General features: G+C 39.8%; 1 protein-coding gene across 2 annotated transcripts in view; it reads left to right on the top strand.

The window, feature by feature from the left end:
* LOC132811253 (ADP-ribosylation factor-like protein 15) overlaps nucleotides 1-24,837 on the top strand; it is a 294,790-nt gene that overhangs the window by 130,295 nt on the left and 139,658 nt on the right. For both annotated transcript variants that reach the window (XM_060822807.1, XM_060822797.1), the window contains exon 4: nucleotides 9,815-10,023. In XM_060822807.1, coding sequence (XP_060678790.1) covers nucleotides 9,815-10,023 — 209 coding nt within the window. The remainder of the gene's footprint in view (nucleotides 1-9,814; nucleotides 10,024-24,837) is intronic.

The following is a 24,837-nucleotide window of genomic DNA, read 5'->3' as shown; positions in this document are numbered from 1 at the left end:
GTGTATGGAATGAGTTGCCAGAGGATGTGGTGGAGGCTGGTACAATTGCAATATTTAAGAGGCATTTGGATGGGTATATGAATAGGAAGGGTTTGGAGGGATATAGGCTGGCGCTGGTAGGTGGGACTAGATTGGGTTGGGATATATGGTCAGCATGGACGGGTTGGATCGAAGGGTCTGTTTCCATGCTGTACATCTCTATGACTCTAAGATCCCCGTAAAAGGCAAACTGACCTTCACAATTGGTACGACCAGTGCTGCCCATTCTGCAAACTACTGATTTGATGATTTCTTCGCTTTCTGACGTCCTGATTTCTGCCTCCACTTTTGCCCGTAAGACAAGTGGGACTGAACGGGCCTTGCAGAATGGTGAAGTTGCTTCCTGGTCAACATGTGAGGTGGCTTGGCTCCTTTGATAATCACTAGACCTTCTTGAAAGACTTCCCAGACATTTAATTAGGATTTCACTCAGGCAGCCATTTTCTAATTCAGAAATGTTGAGCCAATCAAGGTGAATCATTTTCAATCAATTTTGCCCCATCAGGCTTGGACCTTTTCACTACAATCAGTGGTAACTGAACCAGCTGCTGCTTACAGGAGACCAGAACTGAAGTTGTACACCTAATCTGTTAAGGTCCCTGGTGTGGCTATATACTCCGTCTTGCCAAGGTCTTAGGCTAACGTAAGGTTTGGAGTCCAGAGTGAATTTTGTTGAAAGACTGGTTTTATTTATCATTTACTACATGATGAAGTATCGAGAGATATGGATAATCTGCTTAAAACATGGGATCAGGATTTAGGACAAGAAATCTCTATAGAAACATGGAATGATATTTGGGAAAACGCTAGAAGAATTACTATCTGTAACAGAACCCAGGCTATCCAGCTGAAGATACTTCATAGGACCCATATAGCACCGGTTCGATTGGCAAAATTTAAGGCAGGAGTATCTCCAATGTGTCCCAAATGTAAAATAGAGATGGGCACTCTTGTACATTGCCTATGGACCTGTCATAAGATCCGTAGATATTGGACTAAAGTAGCAAGTACCCTGACAGAAATTTTAGGAACGGAAATTAAAGTGGACCCTGTATCTCTCCTTTTGGGCTTTTCGAACTTTCCCTCCCTGGACATGTACGGGAAGAGACTGTGTTTTCTATTCTCTCTTTCTGTGCAAGGAAAAATGTTTTGGTGAACTGGGTGGCTAAGGGCCCCCCCTGGACTTTCAAATTGGCACAGATTAATTATGTAATGTATTCCCCTTGACTTCCTTACAAATATGGTGCACCGAAAGACCAAACTATTTTATAAAATATGGCAGCCCTTCTTGAATTACATAAATACTGATATTTCGGCTATCCTAACAATGGCCTTTATTTAATTGAGATGACAGACCTGGCTGGTCTGGGGCCCCTTAGGAGAGGAATCCCGCACGAATACAGGTTTTATTATATTTGATGTTAACACATTCCGAGCATGTCAGAGACTTAAATATACACTCTGGTTAGTTGTAGGTTAGATTAGTAGACAGTTGAGTTTTGTTTTTTTTTTCTTTTGTTAAATTTTGGCTATTGTATATTTGATTTAATTGTATATCAATGTTTGTATTTGAGAGTTTTGTTTATTTTTGTAAACTTGTAAAATGTTAAATTTCTAATAAAAATATCTACAAGAAAGACTGGTTTTGTAATCGCTGATATAGCCACACCACTATTGACCTCCATTAGAATTGGGTGACCATTTAACTAGATGTTTATTTTGATTGGTTCTGATTTGGATGTTGCTAATCAGTTTAACTGTTACAAGCTAGATATAGGTGAGCTTCCGGTCTGTGCATTCACCTGGATACTGGCCTGTGAGTTCTCTTACTCAGTTCAGGCCTATAAGGGCTGATTTGCTATTCTCAAGTCTGCATACCAGCAGCAAGTACAATAGCTTGCTGGGCCAGATCCTGAATAAAATGTTAACCATTTGGTCGAGGCTTGGCTTTGTTTTTTGGTTTGCCATGGGCTGACCTGGAGTCCCTCTGTTCACGATCTGTCCGGAGTGAGACTATGCAGTTGCCTCATTTGGGATACTCAGGGTGTCCTCTTAGCTTAGACGGCCTGGTGAGAGTGTCCACTTCCATTGGAAGCCCTGAAACTCATATGCTCCATTTGCTACTTTTATTTTAATGGCAAAATCAGTGATAGTGCATGCTGGAAGTCCAGTTGGGCTTCAGCTAATATGTAATTTTACATGGTTACATGATTAATCCCAAGTACCAAAGTGTCTCAGCATCTCATTTAATGTTTCAACCAAAGTCGCATGTCTTTGCCAGTCATCTTAACTGCATCAAAAGTCAGGATGCAGATTCCCCTGGTTCTTGAATTGCCAAGTAAAACCGATAGTGTCTCAGACTTAGATGATTTTGGGGTCATAATATTCCTTAACTAAGTCTGTCAGCTTTTGAAAAGTTTGACTATGTGGTGCCTCAGAAAATGTTAGGCTCCTACTAACTGAAAAGGCTGCGGGTCCACAAGCTGTCTGGAGAATTACTCATTGCTTGTCATTTGCCCTAAATAAGACATTCTTTCCACGTACTGGGCCCTACCTTAGATAGCAGGATTAAAAAAGTCTAGCTTCCCAAATAACAGCATGGTGCCAGAAATGCTTACCCAACTCTGACAAATGTTGTGAGTAAATTGCTTCAGGAACATTTTTTTTTCTTGTTGCCACTGAAATAACCACAGAGACCAGTGTACCATCACCTTTATTAACACACGCATAGTTCTTGACATTGGTCCGGCTTCCTCAGAGCCAGCTCTGTCTCACTGTTGTTTATATTTGTAAGCTGCTTGAGAATACTGGTAGTTATTCGGCAACGCGGTTTGGCTATAACGTCGCTGAAGAATTAGAGAATGGTATTTTCAAGAAAGCTTTCCTCTGCTCTCAATGGCGCAATTCCAGCGATGATTGTTTCGCATGCTTCATTCTGCGCGTGCGCTGATGTCAGCGCCAAAGCCTCTCTACCATTCTGCGCATGTGCCAATGTCAGCAGCAGTCAGAGCATGTGTGAGTTACAGTACTATATATTCAGCAGCTTCAGCTCAACAAATAAATCAGCAAATTTTAATTGCTGTCTCTCTGAGACAAGAATATTCCTATATAATTCCTGTAGGATTGCATTACTCTTCTACATAATATTTACCTTTCTAATTTGTTCTTGTACTTGTATATCTCACAGTCAGAAGATATAAACCACAACTACATCTGAAGGTGTTGACAATGACGACCCTCTATTTGTGCATTAACAATATTTTTTCAGCATAATATATTAAACTTCCTTTTGTTTCATTAATAAATATGATTTAAACCTTCAGGCTGTGCTATACTTTGTGTTGGGCTTTTGGGTGATTTTTGAGTGATTGTGAGTGATATTTTTTGCTAGTCTGCTCCTAAACTCCACTTTTCCCATAGGCCCTATTATTTCTGCTAAGCGATTTTCTATTTAGCAATGGAATGCAACTACAGTGTTTTAGGAGAACTCCTTGTAGTTCCCTTCTCTGGTACAATTGTGGTGAACATAACCACCCTTTCTGTATCACAGCACCTTGACTAAGCTTTGCATTTTTAACTGTGGCCTAACAAAAATTTAGTTCATTATTACATGGCCTGTACTTCTGTTAGAAAACAATGACTCCTATTCTGACTGCCATTTGAACAGATTAAATCTGTAAAAATACTTATCTTTAAAATTGCCAATTGGCTGCAGGCGATTTGTCTGTCCATGATTCCAAAATCACAAACTCAAAGCAGGCCAAGACTTATCACTTTATGACACTTGCCGCCAGTGTCATAAAGTGATAGGATCGGGTGTACATTGTCAAAGCAGGAATGGGTTGGGGTTTCCGGGGTTATTGTCCATTAGAAAATTCAATTTCCTGGGCAATTCCCACTCAATCTGCTGAATGAAGAATTCCTCATGAGCCTGATGCATAACCCCAGTGTTTATACCTGACCAACTTTCTGGTTATTGGAATATTTGGGCCATGTTGTTTTGACTTTTTTTTAAAAAATGATTTAGCAACACTCCGTTTCAGAAGAAGGAATGTAACTTTGTTTTCATGCAGTATCAAGTCAGGCCTAAACTTTGGATGTAGAAGAGGCTTTATGTTGTTGTATTTCCCAGATAATCACTGCTGGCACCTTAATATTGCCAGCTCTATCAGTGTGTCATATTGGAACTTCTCAATTGAAGTTGTGGGTTTGTTCCTGAAAATCTGAACTTTAAGTGAAATAGATTCCTTCACGTAATTAAAAATTATGTTCAAACAGATTGGGTTCCATAGGGCTTGAATTAGCAGAAAACATGCATGTAAGCATGTCAACTTGCATTCTAAGAGAAATTCTGTATTGAATAGACTAAATTCCTTTATCTCATGCGCGCGCTCTCTTGCTCTCTCTCTCATTCACACTCTCTCTCTCTCTCTTGCGATCTGTCTCCCATTCTGTGAGAGTGGTGGATGGCTTGTTGCTGTCAAGTGTTTGGACAGGTAACTGTTAAGCTTGTTTATGGCTGACCTCCTACAGGGTGTTTGAGTTGTGTGGATGCTATGGTAGCTGAAGCAAGCAGTTTGTGGCTTAGTGATTGGGTGCTTGCTAATGTAGACCTCAGGCAGCTTTGTGGCGTGGAGTGTGGTCACAAGTCCGAAAGATAGCAATCATGCCAGCTACACTTTTAAAAAAATACATTAAAATTGAACTCGTGACACTCAAGTCAACATTGTTAGTTAATGTCCGATTTTTAAAAATCAACTTTTCAGTTTTCAGCTATATATCCTGAAAGAGAGCGATGATATTATTGAATTGTAAAGAAATTGTATCTGATTGGGTCTTGAAATTATGCCTTGTATATCTTCAGCTCTGTTAAAACTGGATTGGAAGTTGTCAGAGAGGATAATAACACTTCTCTGCTTCAAAAAAGGGGACACTGCATCCCCCACTATCAACATCATGGGGGTTATCATTGACCAGAAACTCAACTGGACTCACCACTTAAACACCGTGGCTACAAGAGCAAGTCAGAGGCTAGGAATACTGCAGCAAGTAACTCACCTCCTGACTCCCTGAAGCGTGTCCACTATCTACAAGGCACAAGTCAGGAGTGAGATGGAGTACTCTCCACTTGCAGCTCCAACAATACTGAAGAAGCTTGACACCATCCAGGACAAAGTAGCCGGCTTGATCGGTGCTGCATCCACTCTCTCGTCGACCACTGCTTAGTAGCAGAAATGTGTACTATCTATGAGATGCACTGGAGAAATTCACTGAAGATCATCAGACAGCACCTTCCAAAACAACGACCACTTGCATCCCGAAGGACAAGGGCAGCAGATATATGGGAACACCACCACCTTCATTTTCTACTCCAAGAAACTCATCATCCTGACTTGGAAATATGTCACCATTCCTTCACAGTTGCTGGGTCAAAATCATGAAATTGCCTCCCTAGTGGCATTGTGGGTCAACACACAGCAGGTGGACTGCAGCGGTTCAAGAAGGCAGCTCACCACCCCCTTCTGAAGGGCAACTAGGGATGGACAATAAATGCTGGCCCAGCCAGTGATGCCCATATCCCACAAAGGAATAAATAAAAGAAGTTTAAGTTAGCTGAATTGCAGCAGTAAATGCATCTATTTGAAAGTAAACAGAAAGGACATAAGTTTGAGAAGCAAAATGACACAGATGGTGAAAATCTGAAATAATAGTTTTTATGAAGGGTAATTGACGTAAAAGGGTAAATGTGCACTGATATAGCTTGGCTTGTGGCTTTTTGAGCATTTTCTTTCTGGAAGTTTTCTTTTCATGTGGTGTAGACAAATTAACAATCAAAGTGCTACTATGAAGATCCTTTTATTGTTCTTTTCTGACCATTTATTTGAGTCACATGGCATTCCTCATCTATTATCAGTCCTGGGCACTTGTATTCAGATAAAGCTGCTGTATCTCTAATATTTCACCTTAAAGAGTACTTTTCCAGAGAATTAGAAAAAGTTTTACGATGGATGTTTCTGAACCATTTGAGATCTTCGTGACAATGTAAACTGATTTGAAAATTTCCAAACTAAGGAAAAAAAGCTTTTCTCTGATCCTCCTAGTTGATTCAAGCATACTTATTGTTGGATATGATCCAATTTGCTGTACCAACTTTTGTCTCAGTGCATTAGCTTTACATTCAAAAATATAAACGTTTGGATTTTGCCTATTCTGGAAAAGTTCTTTTCCTATAAATAGTTTTCTCTAAGTTAATAGATTTAATAATATTATTAATAAAATTGTATGCTTTTTTTTCTGTAGCAAAGGGAGGAAGGGCATAGATGTTCCCATTGTGCTTTTAAAAAGGGTTTTGACCCAGCAACAGCAAAGAAATGGTGATGTAGTTCCAAGTTCTAGGAGGGGAATTTTCAAGTAGTGGTGTTCCCATGAACCTGTTGCTCTTGCCCGCCAACGTAGAAAGGTTTGTGGAGTTCAAAGGTGCTTTTAGGGACGTTAGTGAGTAGGTCCAATGCATTTTGTCCTTAACATTGTTGGGTTACCTCCTGGGTTAACTCATTGCGTTGTGATAATGAAGTAATTGAATGTGGTGGATGAACTGGTGATCAGGTTGACTGCTTTGTCCTGGATGGTATCAAGCTGCTTGAATGTTTGAACTGCACCCGTCTAGCCAAGTCAGGAGTATGATGGGGTACTTTCTACATGTGCCCTATTCATGATGAAAAGGCTTTGGGGTGATGGGAGACAAGTTACTCACAATATAATTTCCAACATTTGACCTTTTCTTGTAGCTACATTATGTGTATATACGCTGCAGTTCAGTTTCTGGCCAATGGTACCACCCACGATGTTGTTAGTGGGGAATTCAGTGATGGTAACACCATTGAACATCAGAGATGCTCTTTTAAATAAAATTCGAAATAACTGCAGATGCTTGGAAATCAGAAACAAAAACAGAAATTGTTGGAAAAACTCAGCAGGTTTGATGGCATCTGTGGAAAGAAAGCAGACTTAACGTTTCAGGTCCAGTGACCATCTCTCCAAACTGCTTTTGGTTTAGGTTTTCTATTGGTGGTGGTCATTGTCTGCCATTTGTGTGGCATGAAAGTTAAATGAAAGGCTGAAGATTATTCAGATCTCATTGCATGCAGACGTGGGCGCGTCAGTATGTGAGGAGTTGTCAATGATGCCACAATTTGTATGATCAGTTAACGTTCCTACTTCAGACTTTGTGGTTCAAGGAATGTTGTATGCAGCACGGTCGCTCAATGGTTAGGACTACTGCATTACAGTACCAGGATTCTGGTTCAAATCCACACTTTGGCAACTGTGTGGAGTTTGTACATTCTCACTGTGTCTGGATGCACCAGTTTCCTCCCACCGTCGAAAGACATGCAGTTTATGTAGATTGGCCATACTGTCCAGGGATTTGAAGGTTAGATGGATTAGCCATGAGAAATGCAGGGTTACAAGAATAGGGTAGGTCTGTGGAATAGTCTTCAAAAAGTCGGTGTGGATTTGATTGGCTTAATTGCTTGCTTCCACAATAAAGGGATTCTATGATTTGTGAAGCAGCTGAATTTTGTGGTTTTGCCTGTACCTCCAGGTAAGGAGGCCTGGGTTCAAGTCTCATCTGTTCCAGAAGTAGTAACATGTTTGAACAGTTTGATTTTTTTAAAAAAAAAAATTACTTTGTGAACTCCTGTAGTGATGTCCTGCGATGGAGGTGATTGACCACCAAATATCATATTCATCTTCCTTTTTTTATGATTCATGCATGGGATGTGAGCGTCACTGGCTAGGACAGCCTTTATTGTTAATCCCTATTTGCAAGGGTAGTTTTAGAATCAGTCATAGTGCTATAGGTCTGGAGTCACACATGCAGACCAGGCCAGGTCAGTTAGCTTCCCTAAAAGCTGTTAGTGAATCAGGTGAGATTTTCAGACAACCAGCAACAGTTTCATCATTAGACTGTTAATTGCAGTTACTTTTAATTGGATTCAAATTCCACCAAATGATTCAACCCAGATCCTTAGAACATTATCTGGATTAACAGTCTTGTAATAATATCACTAGGTTGTCAGTTTCCCTGAGAGAGTTGGAGAAATCTAGGTACAAGGAGTGTCCTGGTCTGTGAATCACAAAACATTTGTGTACAACTACAGCAAGTGATTAGGAAAGCAAATACAATGTTGTAATTTACTGTAAGGGAATTTGTTTCAAAGAAGTTTTCCTGCAGTTGTACAGGGCCTTGGAGAGACCACTTCTGGAGTACTTGTATCCTGGCAGTAGAAGCAGTTCAGATGATTTTCACAATTCACTTCTGGAAAGAAGAGCTATTTAAAGAAAGATTGAACTGTATTTCTTCTAAAGCAGGAGTTTTGAAGAATGAGGAGTAAACTTCTCGAAACATGCAAGATTCTGAAAGAATTTTACATAATGGATTCTGAGAATGTTTCTCTTGCAGGAAAGACTAGAGCTAAAGACAGAGTTTAAGAATACAAAGTTTTGCTTTTAAGATGGGATTTTTTTTCTTAGTCTTTTAGTCTGCGGCATTCTCTTTTCTGAAAGTAGTGGAAGTCATTGAGTTTATTCAAGGCAGAGTTAGATTTTTTTGAGAGTCAAGGGTTAACGGATGCAGAGATGTTTAATCGAGACCACAACGAGATCAGCCATGCTTTCCCTGAACATGGAACGGTTTCAAAGGGCCAAATGGCCTACTCCTCCTTGTGCAAGGTATGACTCCAACCAATGCGGGGCTGCCTTCCTGTCAAGTGCAGTTGTACTCTCCTCACCTCTGGAATTCATTTTGTTTGCCTGTGTTTGGGCTAAGTCTGTAATAAGGTTAAGAGCTGGGTGGCCCTGTCAGAACCCGGCATGAGCATCGGTGACCAGGTTATTGCCAAGCAGGTGCCATTTCATAGAACTGTTGAGGACTCCTTTCATCACTTTACTGATGATTGATAGTAGACTGGAGAAGTAATTAGCTGCCTTGGAGTTTTGTAGCAGAAAATTTCTGTGCAGTTTTCCACATTGAGGCAAGTGCCAGAGCTATATTGTACTGCAACTGTGTAGCTAGTCGTGTAGCTAGTTCCAGAGCAGAGGTCTTCTCTACTGTTGCTGGAATATTGTTAGTGCTCATAGCAGTATCCGCTACTCCGGTTATTTGTCAATATCACATGGAGTGAATTGAATTGGCTGAAGAGAGGCATTTTTGATATTGGAAATCCCTGGGAATATGCCGACATGGAGCATCCCATGGCCCCTCTGGCTGAATTAGGTGTAGGATGAATTTCAATAGGGGAATCATGTTTTATGTAATGTGATTTGTTGTTTTCTAGTTCTATTATTTAGGAAGCATTAGCGTATTCTTAAATTTGAATTATCCAGTTGAGTGCAATTTTTTTGAACAAATTGGGATTTGATGGATAGGTACTAATGAGCAGTTTGAACTAAAATAGCATTAAAATTATTCTTGTTTGTTTTAAATGCAACAATAAACATAAGAGAAATGAATGGGCATTTGGGATCACATGCTGTGAGAATTGAGATTTTTCTGAATTCCACCTCGTAATCCAAAACCAGATATTAAAATGCTTGACTGATCTAAAAAAGAACTGCACTCAATTATAAAATAATTTTACTTTCTCCAAAATTCCATTTTTTTGAAAATGCCGTATTTATTTAATGAGATGATTGTTATTTTTCAAAATAACTTGCCTCTTAAAAAGGTTCATTTGCTTTGAATAGTTTTTAATTATCATCTAATTATCTTAAGGCGCAGACAATATACGCAAATACTGGAGTCGATACTACCAAGGATCTCAAGGGGTTGTATTTGTGCTAGACAGTGCATCATCTGAAGATGATCTGGAAACTGCACGGAATGAATTGCATTCAGCTCTTCAACATCCCCAGCTGTGCACTTTGCCATTTTTAATATTAGCCAACCACCAAGACAAGCCAGCAGCACGTTCTTTGCAAGAGGTAGGTTTAATAAATGACCATGCCATAATTTTTCTAGGACTTAATGCAGTTGTAATTATTTTGGCTGGGAACATGATCATTTTTGCTATATTAAGTTTTGAAAATTAAATGATTAATGGTTTGGTCTCCTTTAAAATGCAAGTCATTCAGTGATTTAAATGCAGTTAAAATAATTCATAGTCAAATTTACATTATGCAATGCTCCACCAAATGGAATCCCCAATATTCCTGTTTCTTCTTTTGTGTAAAATGCCAATGTTGTCAGTCTGAGTATTTGTCGAAGAAATGGCTGAAAGTTAAAATATGTTTTCCTCCCATGCTTATCATGAAAAGAGTCAAAGGTCCTTGGCCTCTGCCAGTTGGAGAATACCCCAACACGTGTGACTCCTACTATTATCTCAAACTGCAATAGTTTAACCAGAATGTGGTGGAAATTTTACAACATTTTAATCACTTGTACTGTCACATATGTAGGCCAAAATTTTTACTTTCATAATTTAAATTTGTCATTTTTTTTCTTGCTGTAAAATAATGAAAATATTCAAAGTGAGCAAACTTCTTTCGAGTTTACCTACTATTCTGGCAAATTTAAGTTCTGTTGCAGTAATCAATTAAATGATGGTGGACATAACTGCTCTTAATAAACAGCGATTGAATTTTAATCATGGAGAATTTATTGCAGTTGTAAGTAATATTGATTTGCTTCAAGTGTAATTTTCACATGAATCTTGAAACTCATAAGAGTATGTTTGGAGTATTTCCTCTTTTCTCCATCCTTTGCCATTGACAATAGTCTTTGATCTCCCTCCTTCCCTTACCCAAATATTCCAAACAATATGCTGGCATGGCTCAAATCCCCATTACACTGTTCCCCTTCAACATGACCGACATATCCACTGATCAATGCGACCGATTCCTGCAACTTGGTTCAAGAAGTTGGCAGAAGATAATACTGCCCTTCCCCGTAATTTTCAGTTATTCTAAGAATACCCGAAAAAAGTATAATTTGTGTCTATTTGCTTTTAATGCTTTTGAATATTCTCAGGGTATGACATGAAAGTTAGACATGGATTACAAATTATCATATTTTGCATATATTCATAACATCAAATCTTCATTGAATGAACGTGCAAAATGCATCTTTTCACTTACTGCCAAAGCAATTAAATTCAGGCAATGGTGAGTCTTGTGAACCACTGTAGAACAGCATGATATAAATTTTACTCTTGATAGGCCACTTCAGTGGATAGTTTAGAGTCAGCATGATCAATGTGGGCTTTGGGGGTCATATATCGATCTGACCAACAATCAGATGCTTGGTCAATTTTGCGAACAGAACGCAAGTGTTTTGTCTGTTTTGTGCTTTGTCTTCCCAATAAATAGGAGACCACATTGTGAGCAACAAATACAATAAACTTGATTGAGTCAAGTGCTTCACCTGAAAGGTGTCTCTAGCGCCTTGGATAGTGAGGAGAGAGGAAGTAAACAGGCAGGTCTGACACCTTCTGTGATTACATGGAAGGGTATCATCAGAGTGTGGGGAAATGTTGGGAGTGGAGGAAAAGTACACCAAGGTGTCTCAGAGGGGATGGTCCCTGTGCAAGGCTGACAAGGGAGCCATTTCAACACACCATCAGTTTTCCTGGGAGAAAGTGAGGACTGCAGATGCTAGAGATCAGAGCCGAAAAATGTGTTGCTGGAAAAGCACAGCAGGTCAGGCAGCATCCTGGCCAACACCTCTGGCTTGGGCTTGCTACAGTGCTGCAGCGAAGCTCAGTGCAAGCTGAAAGAACAGCGCTTAATTTTCCGCTTCAGAGACCTGCAACCTTCTGGATTGAGCATGGAGTTCAATAATTTTAGGGCCTGAGCACCTTCTTCCACTTCCTTACCCCAGTCCTCTCTCACTAGGTCTTGTCACCACTTGGTAAAAACAATGATTGCAGATGCTGGAAACCAGATTCTGGATTAGTGGTGCTGGAAGAGCACAGCAGTTCAGGCAGCATCCAAGGCTTGGGCTGCTACCACAAACAACCCATTGTCAATTACTAATGGTCTCCATTAGCAGCTATGCATTATCCCAGGCTGACCTTTACCCACTCCTTTGGCTGTCCAATTGTGTGACTCTGGGCCCATCTCCACCCTCCCCCTTCCTATCTTTAGCATATGTACCAACTGTAATCAGATCTAAGGCAGGGTCAGTGGACCTGAAATGTTAATGTTTTTTTCTCTCCACAGATGCTGCCAATCTGTTGAGTTTTTCCAGAAATTTCTGATTTTTTTTTCTGATTTCCAGCATCTGTAGTTCCTTGGTGGTTTTTCTTATTTATACTATTCAAATCCTTCCCTCTTTGAAAATGTGGGTGTTAACCCTTTGTTTAGGTTCCTGCTATTTTCATGCAATGCTGCACCTTTTAACACTATTTCTTGATTATTTGGTGGTTTTATACACTTGAGTCGATATTCATTCCATTGCTCCCTTATTTCAGTCTTTAAAATAATCTTTTGTTAAGGGTTATCAGTAATGAAGATCTTAATGTAGCTGTGTTTGTATTTTGTCTGATCCAGGGATCTAATGGTAATCATGAAGTAAGGATCTTTGGCACTTTTATCAGTTGTATGATTCCAATGTTCCTCCTGTAATTATTTTACTTTCTCATCTCTGTGTCTTTCCAAGCTGCATTCTTCTCTCTCGCTCTCGCTCGCTCTCTCTCTCTCCCTCTCTCTCGCTCTCTATGTGCCTCTCTCTCTCTCTCGCTCTCCCCCTCTATGTGCCTCTCTCTCTCTCTCGCTCTCCCCCTCTATGTGCCTCCCTCTCTCTCTCTCTCGCTCTCCCCCTCTGTGCCTCTCTCTCTCGCTCTCTGTCACACACACACACACACACACACACACACACACACACACACACACACACACACACACACACCCCTACCCCTACCTTTAGGCTAGAGGAGAAAACTGAGATGGGAGGAGGGGGCCAACAAGTATGCTCAAAACAAAGATGATAATGTGAAGGCATTGCTTAACCAGGGGAATTAGGAACCAGTGTAAGTACAGGGTGATGAATGAATAAAACGTGAGCAGTTTCAGTCGTTCAATTTTTATAGTTTGCAGTGCTGTAGATTAAATTTTAAATTTGCATTTGAGAAGCTAATGGAATAAGTTCGAGGCAATTTGGTTGTTTTTTGAAGTGTTTGCTGTTTGTGCTAAAGTGAGGTGAGGAATCTTGGTGTACAACCTCCTAATACAGACTCAATTTCTTTCAATAATGCAGTATCATCTTTATGCACTTAAATATCCCACAAATCTTTCGCTTTGCCTGTGTATGTCTCTTTAGTTGCACAGGGAGAACTTTTCCTCCTCCTCCATTCACTTTTCAATTTACCATGCAAAAGCTTCCATGACAACTATGTGAGGATTACAACCTTTTGGAACATTAACAATGATCAGCAAAATCATGTAAATAATTTTTCAACTTTTCTCATTTGAAGCAATCCGTATTGTTCAGGTAAGTTGCTTTTTTTTAAACTGAGGATCTCCAATCTTGCAGCTAAGGAGAAGTCCATTACAACCTAAATTCCAAGGTATAGGACATTAGTTCGGCCACTGTTGGAATATTGCAAGCAATTCTGGTCTCCTTCCTATCAGAAAGATGTTGTGAAACTTGAAAGGGTTCAGAAAAGATTTACAAGGATGTTGCCAAGGTTGGAGGATCTGAGCTACAGGGAGAGGCTGAACAGGCTGGGGCTGTTTTCCCTGGAGCGTCAGAGGCTGAAGGTTGACCTTATAGAGTTTTACAAAATTATGAGGGGCATGGATAGGATAAACAGACAATGTCTTTTCCCTGGGGTGGGGGAGTCCAGAACTAGAGGGCATAGGTTTAGGGTGAGAGGGGAAAGATATAAAAGAGACCTAAGGGGCAACTTTTCACACAGAGGGTGGTAGGTGTATGGAATGAGCTGCCAGAGGTTGTGGTGGAGGCTGGTACAATTGCAACATTTAAGAGACATTTGGATGGGTACAATAGGAAGGGTTTGGAGGGATATAAGCCAGGTGCTGGCAGGTCTGGTTAGCATGGACAGGTTGAACCGAAGGGTCTGTTTCCATGCTGTACTTCTCTGACTCTAAGACACTATATGCACATTTGAAATTGTATAAGTCTCTAATATGTGTGTATGACGTGTACACCAAACATATGGTATTGTTATACTTATGATCAATAATAGAATACACATTGAGTGCAAAGCTTGTTTAATTGTATTTATAGAGAAGTCACATAATGTTATTTTCTCACCTTGTTTAAAAGAAATCCAGGACAGTTTTTGTGCTTTGTTTTGGAATACAAAATTTTGACACTCATTTATTGGTCCTTAACTTTATTGTTGATGTACGACTCCTATTCACAGTATTTTTATTCTCACTGTCTCAAAACCAAAATTAAACTCCACATGCTTGGATTTAAAATTCAACAAAATACTGCAGTTCTATTCAGAGGTCGAACACTCAGAGATGGACTGAAATATTTAAAAGTTTATGCATATTATCCCATAGCTCTCACTGCTGCACGTATTTCATTTTAATTCTAACTAGCCATTAAAATGTAAAACTGCATGATTTTTTTATTGTTTCCTGAAACAGAGCCAAATTTATTCTGCAATAAGCCCCAAAACAGATAAAGGTACCTTTATGCAATGCTAGCTTTTGAATTTCCTGTAATGCTTGCTTTTGGGATTGTCATAAATTAACACATTTTATGATGTGTATAATTACCTATGCTTCGTTATATTATAAGCTAAGAAAAAAATAGAGAAATCAGTAGGCTTAGCAAACATTTATATGGCCAATATATAATATGGATTAGTGTTTTGGGGTAGACTGCTGGTTACCAGAAGGATTAGATAGTGTATTTTGTTACTTAATAAAGTTTAAAAATCCTGCACAAGTGCTGAAAATGCATTAATGGCCTGTGACCATTTACTCCACACTTAAGCTAATAGTTAAAGTGTTTTAATGGATGGCCTCATATTTTTTTGAATCAAAAAGAGCTGCTCCATAGTTTGCAAAGAAATTGTTTGGCATTCCCTTCCATGCCACATCACTGTTGCTTCTCCAACTTAAAGTTTGTATTTTTTCAACATAATTGCATCCTCCAAGTTTCATCAATTATAGAACAGTCAGCAGTGCACGAGACAGTTCAGCCTGATGTGCCAACTTTGCTGCAAGAGCAAGGTGATCTCATACCCTTTCCTGGTCTGCAAATATTTTTGCTTCCAGTATTTGTTAACTTACAATAAAGATCATGTTTTGAAACTACCTCTACCGTACTTTCTCATACATTCCAGATCCTAATCATACAGTGTCTTGGCAAAGAAAAGTTTTCTATTTTTGGTGTCATCTTTAGTATTTTTGCTGTTGGCCTATTAAATTGGTGTTCTCTGGTTCTCAGCCCTTCCAACAACCTGAATAGTTTGTCCTTAACCATTCTGTTCAGACCTTTTGTGATTTTAATACTTCTTTCAAATTTTAGGTCAACTGTCTTTTCTCAAAGGGAACCAACCCCTCCAACTAATTTCTTCAATCCATCCTTATAACTGATGCTTTATCCCTAGAACTTTTCTCCAACTTTACCACACATTTCTTCACAGCTTTTAGTCTTTGTTTTCAGACTTTGTTTGCGCCTGTTTCTAAATCCTAGGATCTCCTATGCTTGTTCACCACTTTTCCATTATGACCTGCCACCTTCAATAACATGCGCATATGAATATCCCAGGTCTGTCTCTCCTAAATCTGATTCTATCCTTTGTTATATATGATGTCTAATTGTTCTTCTGTTAAAATATATTGCTAACATGAACCGTGGAAAATTAACTAACATTAACTAAATAAGTATAATTACTTATGCTTGTTGTTGGAAAGAATAGTTTGAATGATTTAATTTAGGACAAAATACTGGTAGTGTTGAGACAAGGCTGAAGCTGTTTTCCCTGGAGTGTCTGAGTCTGAGGGGTGATCTTGTAAAATCATTAGGGGCATTGATAGGGTTAGTAGACAAAGTCTTTTTCCTGGATTGGGGGATTCCAGGGCTTGAGGGTATAGGTTTAGGGTGAGAGGGAAAGACTTAAAAGGGACCTAAGGGGTAAAGTTTTCATGCAAAAGGTGGTGCATGTATGGAATGAGCTGCTGGAGGAAGTGCAAGAGGCTGGTGCAATTATAACATTTTAAAACTCATCTCATTGGGTACATGAATAGGAAGGGTTTAGAGGGATATAGGCTAAGTGCTGACAAATGGGACTAGATTAATTTAGGATATCCAGTCGGCATGGATGAGTTGGACTGAAGGATCTGTTTCCGTTATGTACATCTCTATAACTATAACTTGATAACATATCTCATTCCAGGAGCTGCAGTTGGAGACAGTTCTTGCACATGTTCTGTTCCCAGGCATTGGAACTGTGTCCAACATCCCATGTAGAGCAAGAAGAGTACACCTTAGCCTTCAGCACTCCTTCTGTGACTTCAAATTAAATTCTTAGAGTGCCTTTATGATCAAATAATATTAATCCTTCTTCTCTGGACCTCTGCACTATTGTCCTTACAAACGTCACAGTGCCAGGGACCCAGGTTCAATTCCCGCCTCAGGCAACTGCCTGTGTGGAGTTTGCACATTCTCCCCGTGTCTGTGTGGGTTTCCTCTGGGTGCTCCGGTTTCCTCCACAGTCCAAAGATGTGCAGGTCAGGTGAATTGGTCATGCAAATTGCCCATAGTGTTAGGTGTAGGGGAATGGGTCTGGGTGGGTTGCTCTTCAGAGGGTCAGTGTGGACTTGTTGGCCAAAGGGCCTGTTTCCACACTGTAGGGAATCCAATCTAATCTGCTCAAACTGTAAGCAATAAAAAATCAAATAAATACTCGACCACTGTTTAGTCACCCAATTAGCTGCTTCCTCTAGTTGTGTGTCACTTTTTGGTACTCTTCCCAGGCTGCTTTGCTGGAATAATGACAGTGGGACACGCTTCCTCTGTTGATTCTTCATTGCTAGATTAATACTTTTTTTAATCAAAGAATATTATATGTGCAATTCTATAGTGCTCTGGCTCCAACTGGTTATCTTCAGAAAAGTGCAAGATCATGACTGGTGCTGCTGGCCATAATTTCCATTCTTCCTTCTCTTGGTATCTTTCCATGTAACCGGAGAGACCCTGCTAAGCTATGGGAAATGCTGATGGCTCAGTTTAGCATAAAAATGAATTTTAACAATCACCACCCAGAAGTTAGGTCTTATAGATAACAAATAAATGAATTAATTGGTCAGTGTATCAGCAGGTGCGATGACAAGGGTGAGGATGGTGCTTTCTCAGAGATTGTACTATTTGAATGAATAATGGAGATGGCTGTAGCTTTCACATCCATCAAAGCTCTCAAAAAGGATCTTCAGAAAAGGAAAAGTTACGATTTCAACTAAAAGGTAACAGAAGAAATGGAACTTTTGCAGAGGCACATGATCTATTTGTATTAGGTGCAGTTCCCATTATTGACACAGTTGTCAGGATGCAGAAATCAAGCTAATTGTGTGGGAAGTATTTTCTCTTACATTCACCATGATGTTGTCCTGCTTAATAAAGCTTTGTGAATCATGCAGTGCACAATTACACTGGGCTAACTGATGCCAGAAATCTGGTTCCAAAGTTGCAACCAGAGGCCCGAATATGCACAGGCACATGAGGTTTTCAGCAGGATGCAACTGGAAGTGAAACTTCAACCAGAAGATGAACACCTCTTCTACATTATGAATGGAGCACAATGTGTTGGCAAAGTCAAATAATCAGAGGCTTTTGACATGATTAACATCACATACCCAAAGATAATTGTTAAAAACGTGCTTCTGATTGAGGTGAACATAGAAGTTTCTCTAATCATTCAACCAGAGTTCTGAGGATATATACCTCAATTTTCTTTTGTAACTCAATTATGCAATCTATAACAGCATAGTTGATTGCATATGAGGAACGTTTGAGGACGTTTGGACTATACTCAATGAAGTTTGGAAGAACGAGGTGTGATCTGATTGAAACTTACAGAATATTGACCGGCCTGGACAGAGTGGATGTTGGGAAGATGTTTCCATTGGCAAGAGAAACGAGGACCTGAGGGCACAGCCATAGAATAAAGAGAAGATCCTTTAGAATCAAGATAAGGAGAAACTTCTTTAGCCAGAGAGTGGTGAGTCTGTGCAATTCATTGCTACAGAAGGCTGCGGAGGCCAGGTCATTGGGTATGTTTAAAACAGAGGTAGATAAGTTCTTGATTGCCAAAGGGATTAAAGGTTCTGGGGGGAAAGCAGGAAAATGGAGTTGAAAAGCCTATCAGCCATGATTGATCGGCAGAGCAGACTCGATGTGCCAAATGGCCTAATTTCTGCTCCTATGTCTTATAGTCTTGTATAATTGATCACTTGGTCCTTGCATTGATACATTAACAATGAAATGTAACTATGATAATTCTCCCATAACACAATATTCCACCTGCTAGACACGTTGGACTAGCAATTATAGCATGACCATTCAGGAAATCAACAAAACATGTCCTGCAGAAGAGATGAAGAGTGAATTAGTTTAGTACTTGCTACAGCTATGCATAATCATCGGCATAGGAGACTTTAATGGCCATGCTGTATTTTGTTGTGTGGTTTTATGTCCATATTCATGATTCAAGATCTATTGAAATGAAGGTAAAGTCAAGAATTGCCTTTAAATTCAGGATTCCTTATAGGACTGTTAACTGCACATTGAAATCAAATCTACTACATGTAATCAAAGAATACTGGAATTTAATTTTACTGTTATATTATTGAAATACTATTCTGTATATGTGCTTCTCTTCATCTCATAGCTGACTGCAATTATGACCAGTGAAGAGCTGCTCTACAGCATGATTGCAACATTGCTGCAGGGTTCGAAAGCCTTTACCCAGCTTTTGCATCTCAGAATAGAAGCAGTTCCCTCTCAGAAAATGCAGTGTTCACATACAACAAAGCTTAAGAGTGTACTATGAAATATAATGGCATCATCCATGCGTACACTGATACACTAACTCGAAGAGTTTTGTTACCTGGAAGTTTTAAAAAAAAGACACAAACAGATGTGCTTGGACCAAAGATACCCATGCCCACTTAAAATTCCGATTTTAGCAGAATTTAATTCCAAATTCACAGGGGGTAAATTATTTACCAAATTTGATGGCATGATGGATAGCAATTGATTCACTTGGCAAAGAAATCTTAAGAACTCTCAACTTTATGCTCTTCATTTGAAAGATATTGCTTCCAGAGACTAGTTTTCAGTCCGTCAGTCAGTCACGACCCTTTGCAACAGCGTATGGGTAGAACTAAAGAAAACATTCATGGAATTGTATGCTGATGATATTCTGGACGAAACCAAAGAATAGCTTGACCAAAATCTGCATTCATTGACAGTGACAGTCCATGCGAAGAACTCATCATAAACAGTAAAAAGTGCTAAATGAATATGGATCACATTATGCCAAATGCAGAAGAATTTAGGTGTCCTAATGCAAAAGACACTTACTAAGCAGGTGTAGCATGTAATAAATAAGCCTAATGAGATGTGATGCTTTATTAGAAAAGGAAGTGATAACAAAAGTAAGGGTGTTAAGCTTCAGTTATGTAAGGCATTGATGAGACTGTTCTCAAATACTATGCACAATTTTGCCCCCTTATTAATAGAAGGATGTAAATGCATTTGAAGCAGTTCAACGGAGGTTTACCAGGTTGATACATGGAATAAGTGGGTTGTTATGACGTTGGATTAGATAGGCTGGGGAGTTTCTGCTGGAATTTAGAAGAGGAAGGGGTGACTTAACTGAGATATGTAAGATCGTGAATGGTCTTGACCAGGTGGATATGGAAAGGATGGTTCCAGAATCGGGGGCACTAATTTACAAATGGGACTCATAGTTTTATTAAAGGGATAAGAAGAAATTTTCTCTGATGTTTGTAGGTTTTTGGAGCTTTCCTGTACAAGGTGATTGAATATTTTTAAGCAGTGTTAGATTATTTTTAGTAACTGGAGTAGATAGGAATGTGGAACTCTAAACAAAGTTAGATTAGCTATGATCTTAGTGAATGACAGGGCAAGCTCAAGGGTTTGAATGGGACACTTCTGTTTCTATTTCATATATTTGTGCAAATAGGCCATTTGGCTGATTGAGCCTGCACTAACATTCAACGTGATAACAAATGATCTATCATAATGCCATATTCCATGCTCTCTGCCCATACCCATTGGTAACTTTGCACTCTGGCAATCTATTTGTTTCTTAAACATATTCCATGACTTAGTCTCCAAAGCCTTCTGTGATAGAGAATTTCATACGTCCGCACGTCTCAAATGAAGAAACTTCTCATTTCAGTCCAAAATGGCCTGTATGTATCCTGAGGGAACCATTTATTGTGAACTCCCTGCTTCCAGACAGTTTCTTGCACCCTGTCCAGCCTGCCCTGTCACAAGCTTGTGTGTTTCTGCAAGATCTCCTCTCATACTCCTGAACACTAGTGAATATAGTCCAGATGACTCAATCTTCTCTCATATCATAAAACTATCAGTCTGGTAAGCTCTGACTGTATACCCACCATGGAAAGTATATCTTTCCTTGGGTAAGGAGACCAAAACTGCACACAGCACCTCAGGTGTGGTCTCACAAGACTATGTGCAATGCAGTAGGACTTCCTTATCCTGTACTTGTGGTGAAGGCTGATATACCATTTGCCTTTCTAATAGCTTGCTGCAGTTGTGTATTTCGCTTTCAATGAACTGTGTACGAAGACACCCAGGTCCCTTCATACACCAACAGTCCCAATCTATCACCATTTACTACACTGGCATATTAATTAATAATGGTGTTCTGTTTTTTTTCTATCGAAGTGGGCAATTTCATGCTTCTTTACATTATTCTACATGTACCATGTATTTATCCACCCATTCAATTTGCGTAAGTCAACCTGAAGCCTAACTTTGTCTTCCTCACCACTTATTTTCCTCCTTAGGCAGCAAAATTTGAAAAATTATATTTGATTCTCTTATCCAATCATTGTTTTTTTGTAGATAACTGGACCCAAGCACTGGTACCTGATGCATCCCATTTATCACTACCTTCTGAAACAACCCATTTATTCCTACTTTGTTTCCTGTCTCAATCCATGCCAGTGTACTACCACCAACCCCCATGTGCCTTGATTTTGCACACTAACCTCATATGTGGGACTTTATCAAAAACTTTCTGAAAATCCAAGCAGGCCACATTATATGGTCCTACCTCACCCATTAAACTAGCAATTTCCTTCTTAAAAAAAGACTTTAACTTTGCCAAACATGAATTCCTTCTCATAAATCCATCTTGACTTTGTGTAATCCCCTTCATATTTTACAAGAGCTTCGCCAATGCAGCCTTCGTAATAAACACCAACATTTTCCCTGTGACAGATGATGTTGGGCTGTAATTTCCAGCTTTTCTCTCTCTCTCGTTTTTTTTCATATATAGGTGGGGTTGCATTTTCCATCCTCCCAATTTCCTGCAACTGTTTTAAAATCTACAGAATTTTGGAAGATGACAATCAACATATCCAGTATTTCGATCAATTTGGAGATGCCGGTGTTGGACTGGGGTGTACAAAGTTAAAAATCTCTCAACACCAAGTTATAGACCAGCAAGTTTAATTGGAAGCACTAGCTTTCAGAGCGCCACAACCACCTGATGAATGAGCGGCGCTCCAAAAGCTAGTGTGCTTCCAATTAAAGCTGTGGGACTATAACCTGGTGTTGTGTGATTTTTAATTCAGTATTTCGATGACCACCTCTTTTATTACCCTGGGATGTAGATTATCCGGCCCATGCATTAATCCGTCTAATCTTACTGATCCAATGTCAAATTGCTCATGCTTTTCAAATGCTCCACATACAAAACCTATTTGTTTGATCAGTGCATACCTCGTACACGAAGATAAGTTACCATAATGTACAGGAGCAGAATTAGACCTTTCAGCCTATGAAATCTGCTCTGCCATTTGATCATAGCTGATATGTTTCTGAACCCTATTCTCCTGCCTTCTGCCATAACCTTTGATCCCTTTACTAATCAAGAACTTATCAATCTCTGTCTCAAGTACACTCAATGACTTGGCTTGCACAGCCTTCTGTTGCAATGAGTTTCACAGATTCACTGCCTTCTGACTGAATAAATTCCTACTTGTCTTGGTTCTAAGGGTATGTCCTTCACTTTGATGTTATGCCCTTGGATCCCAGTTTCTCCCACTAGTGCAAACATCGTCTAGACATCCATTCTGTCCGGGCCTCTCGGTATTCTATAAATTTTAGTTAAATCCTCCCCACCCCACCTTCTTCTAAACTCTATCAAGTACAGACCTAGAGTTCTCAACCACTCCTCATATGACAAGCCCTTCATGTCCAAGATCATTTTTGTTAAGCACCTCTGGATGCCATCAAACACCACATCCTTCCTTAGATGTAGGGCCCAAAACTGCTCACAATTGGGTCCTCCCACTGCAGGTCTTTTTCTTGCCCGGAGTAGATGCTGTCGTAAGCCCTAGCATCAAGCTAACAACACAGCCTTCTGCACTCATCCTGTTCATTGCAGGTCAGCCATAATCTAATCATTTGTTTGAATAAGTTTTCTCATAATCCATTGTTTTATTTGCACTAGTAATAAGTGTTCCTTTTCTACTACTCTAAATACTGAGGCTGGGATATTTTTTCACTGGAGCATAGGAGGTTGAGAGGTCAAAGAGATTTATAAAATCATGGGGTATTGACAGGGTTAATGGTAGATGTATTTTCCTATGCTAGGGGACATATTTTTAAGGTGAGATTTAAAAAAGATATGAGGAGCCAATTTTTTACACCAGCGTGTGGAATGAACTTCCTGAGGAAGTGGTGGATGCGGTCACAATTACAATATTTCAAAGATACTTAAGTAAGTGCATAAGTAGGAAAGGTTTGGAGGGATATAGTCCAGATGCAGGCAGCTAGGTCTTGTTTAGTTGGGGATTGTGTTCAGCATGGACTGATTGATCTGAAGTGTCTGTTTCCATGCTGTAAAATTCTATGACACTGACTTATGTGCTGAAATTTTGTGGTAGTCAGAATTCTCAAAGTCCAATTCTAAAGTTTTGGGTGCATGATGAATTGGTGTAATGCTTTTGAGTAAAATAATTAGCCTATTTCTGTTGTTAGTTACAACTACTTCTCCATGTGAGACTTCAGGCAAGTTGTAGGTCATGGTGTAAAGGGACAGTAGCAATCTGGATATAAAATTGGTTGAGTGATAGGAAATGGGGAGTAATTTTCAATGAATATTTTTTGAGCTGGAGGAAGATTTGTGTAGTAGTCATATTGGAGTCCTTGCTTTTCTTGGTTTTATGTTAATGATAGGGATTTTGATATGCAGGATACATGAAACAAGGCAGAGTTGTAAACTGCGAGGTGAGCATTGTGAAATTTCAAAAGATCTTTGGCAAGGATGCATTTGGTACAAAGAATATTGAAAACCAAATCAAAATAATGGGTGCAATTCTAAAGGGAGTGCATGAGCAGAGATAGTTGGATGTATCTCTGCAGCGATCACTGAAGGTGGCAAGTCGGATGGAGAGAGCAGTCAAGAAAGGCTAAGAACAACCTACTGCAGATGCTGGCATCTCAACCGAAAACAAAAAAAAAAGCTGGTGATCACAGCAAGTCAGATAGCATTCATGGAGGGAAAGCAAGCTAATCTTTTGAGTCCAGATGTCTCTCCTTCAGAGCTGAGGTCAAATGTGGAGGGGGTAATATTTATGCAGTAGTAGGCAAGGGGAAGTTGGAGTGCTGGGGGAGAAAGGATGTTGTTAGTGATTGGAATATGACAATGGCGAAGCAATAGTGTGCCCAACTGCCAGACTGGAAAGAAGAGCCAGTCTCACTTCAATGGAGGAAGGGGAGAGAGGACATGGTGGCAGAATGAACAAGCAAAGCTGATAGAAAGGGAAGTAATGGGTTCATAGTTTGAAGATGTTGAACTCAATATTGAGTCAAGAGGATTGTAAAGTATCTAGTTTGAAGATGCGAAGTTTCTCCTTCAATTTTCACTGTCATTCGCTAAAGCATTACAGCATGGCGAGGACAGATAAGTGAGCCAATGAGCAGGACACTATGTTAAAATGACTGGCGTGGAAAGACCGGGGTCATGCTTGCGCATGGATTGGATATGTTCTGCAAAGCGGTCATCCAGTTTGTTTGGTTTCTCCAACGTAGAGTAGGCCACATTGGGTGCAGCACATATAATATATAAAATTGGAGGAGGTACAGGTGAAATGCTGCTTCACCTGGAAAGATTATTTTGGCCCTTGGATGGTGAGCAGGGAGGTGTTGAAGGGGCAGGTGGAGAAGGGGGTAGTGGTGTGGGCCGTTGAGGAATGAACCAGGCTGTCCTAGAGGGAACGATCCCTGCAAAATGCAGTTGTAGAGTGAGGGGAAGATGTGTTTGGTGGTGGTGTTCTGCTGGAGTTATCTGAAATGGCTGTGAATGATCCTTTGAATGCAAAGGTTGGAGGGATGGAAAGTGAGAGCTGGGGGACCCGATTATGCTATTGACTGATGTGGAGGGACAAGGGCGGAAGGGGCTGGTTGGATGTAGTCAAGGGCCCCTGTCAACTGAAGTGGGCGGGAAACCATGGTTATGGAGGAAAGAAACCATGTCAGCAGCGCTGTTTTGGAAGGGGTCATCGTCTGAACAAGTACAACATAGGCAAAGG

This window comes from Hemiscyllium ocellatum, chromosome 1 (genome assembly GCF_020745735.1).
Source record: "Hemiscyllium ocellatum isolate sHemOce1 chromosome 1, sHemOce1.pat.X.cur, whole genome shotgun sequence".
Classification (NCBI taxonomy): Eukaryota; Metazoa; Chordata; class Chondrichthyes; order Orectolobiformes; family Hemiscylliidae; genus Hemiscyllium; species Hemiscyllium ocellatum.
Note: the sequence above shows the minus strand (reverse complement) of the source record. Positions and strands in the feature narration are given on the sequence as shown.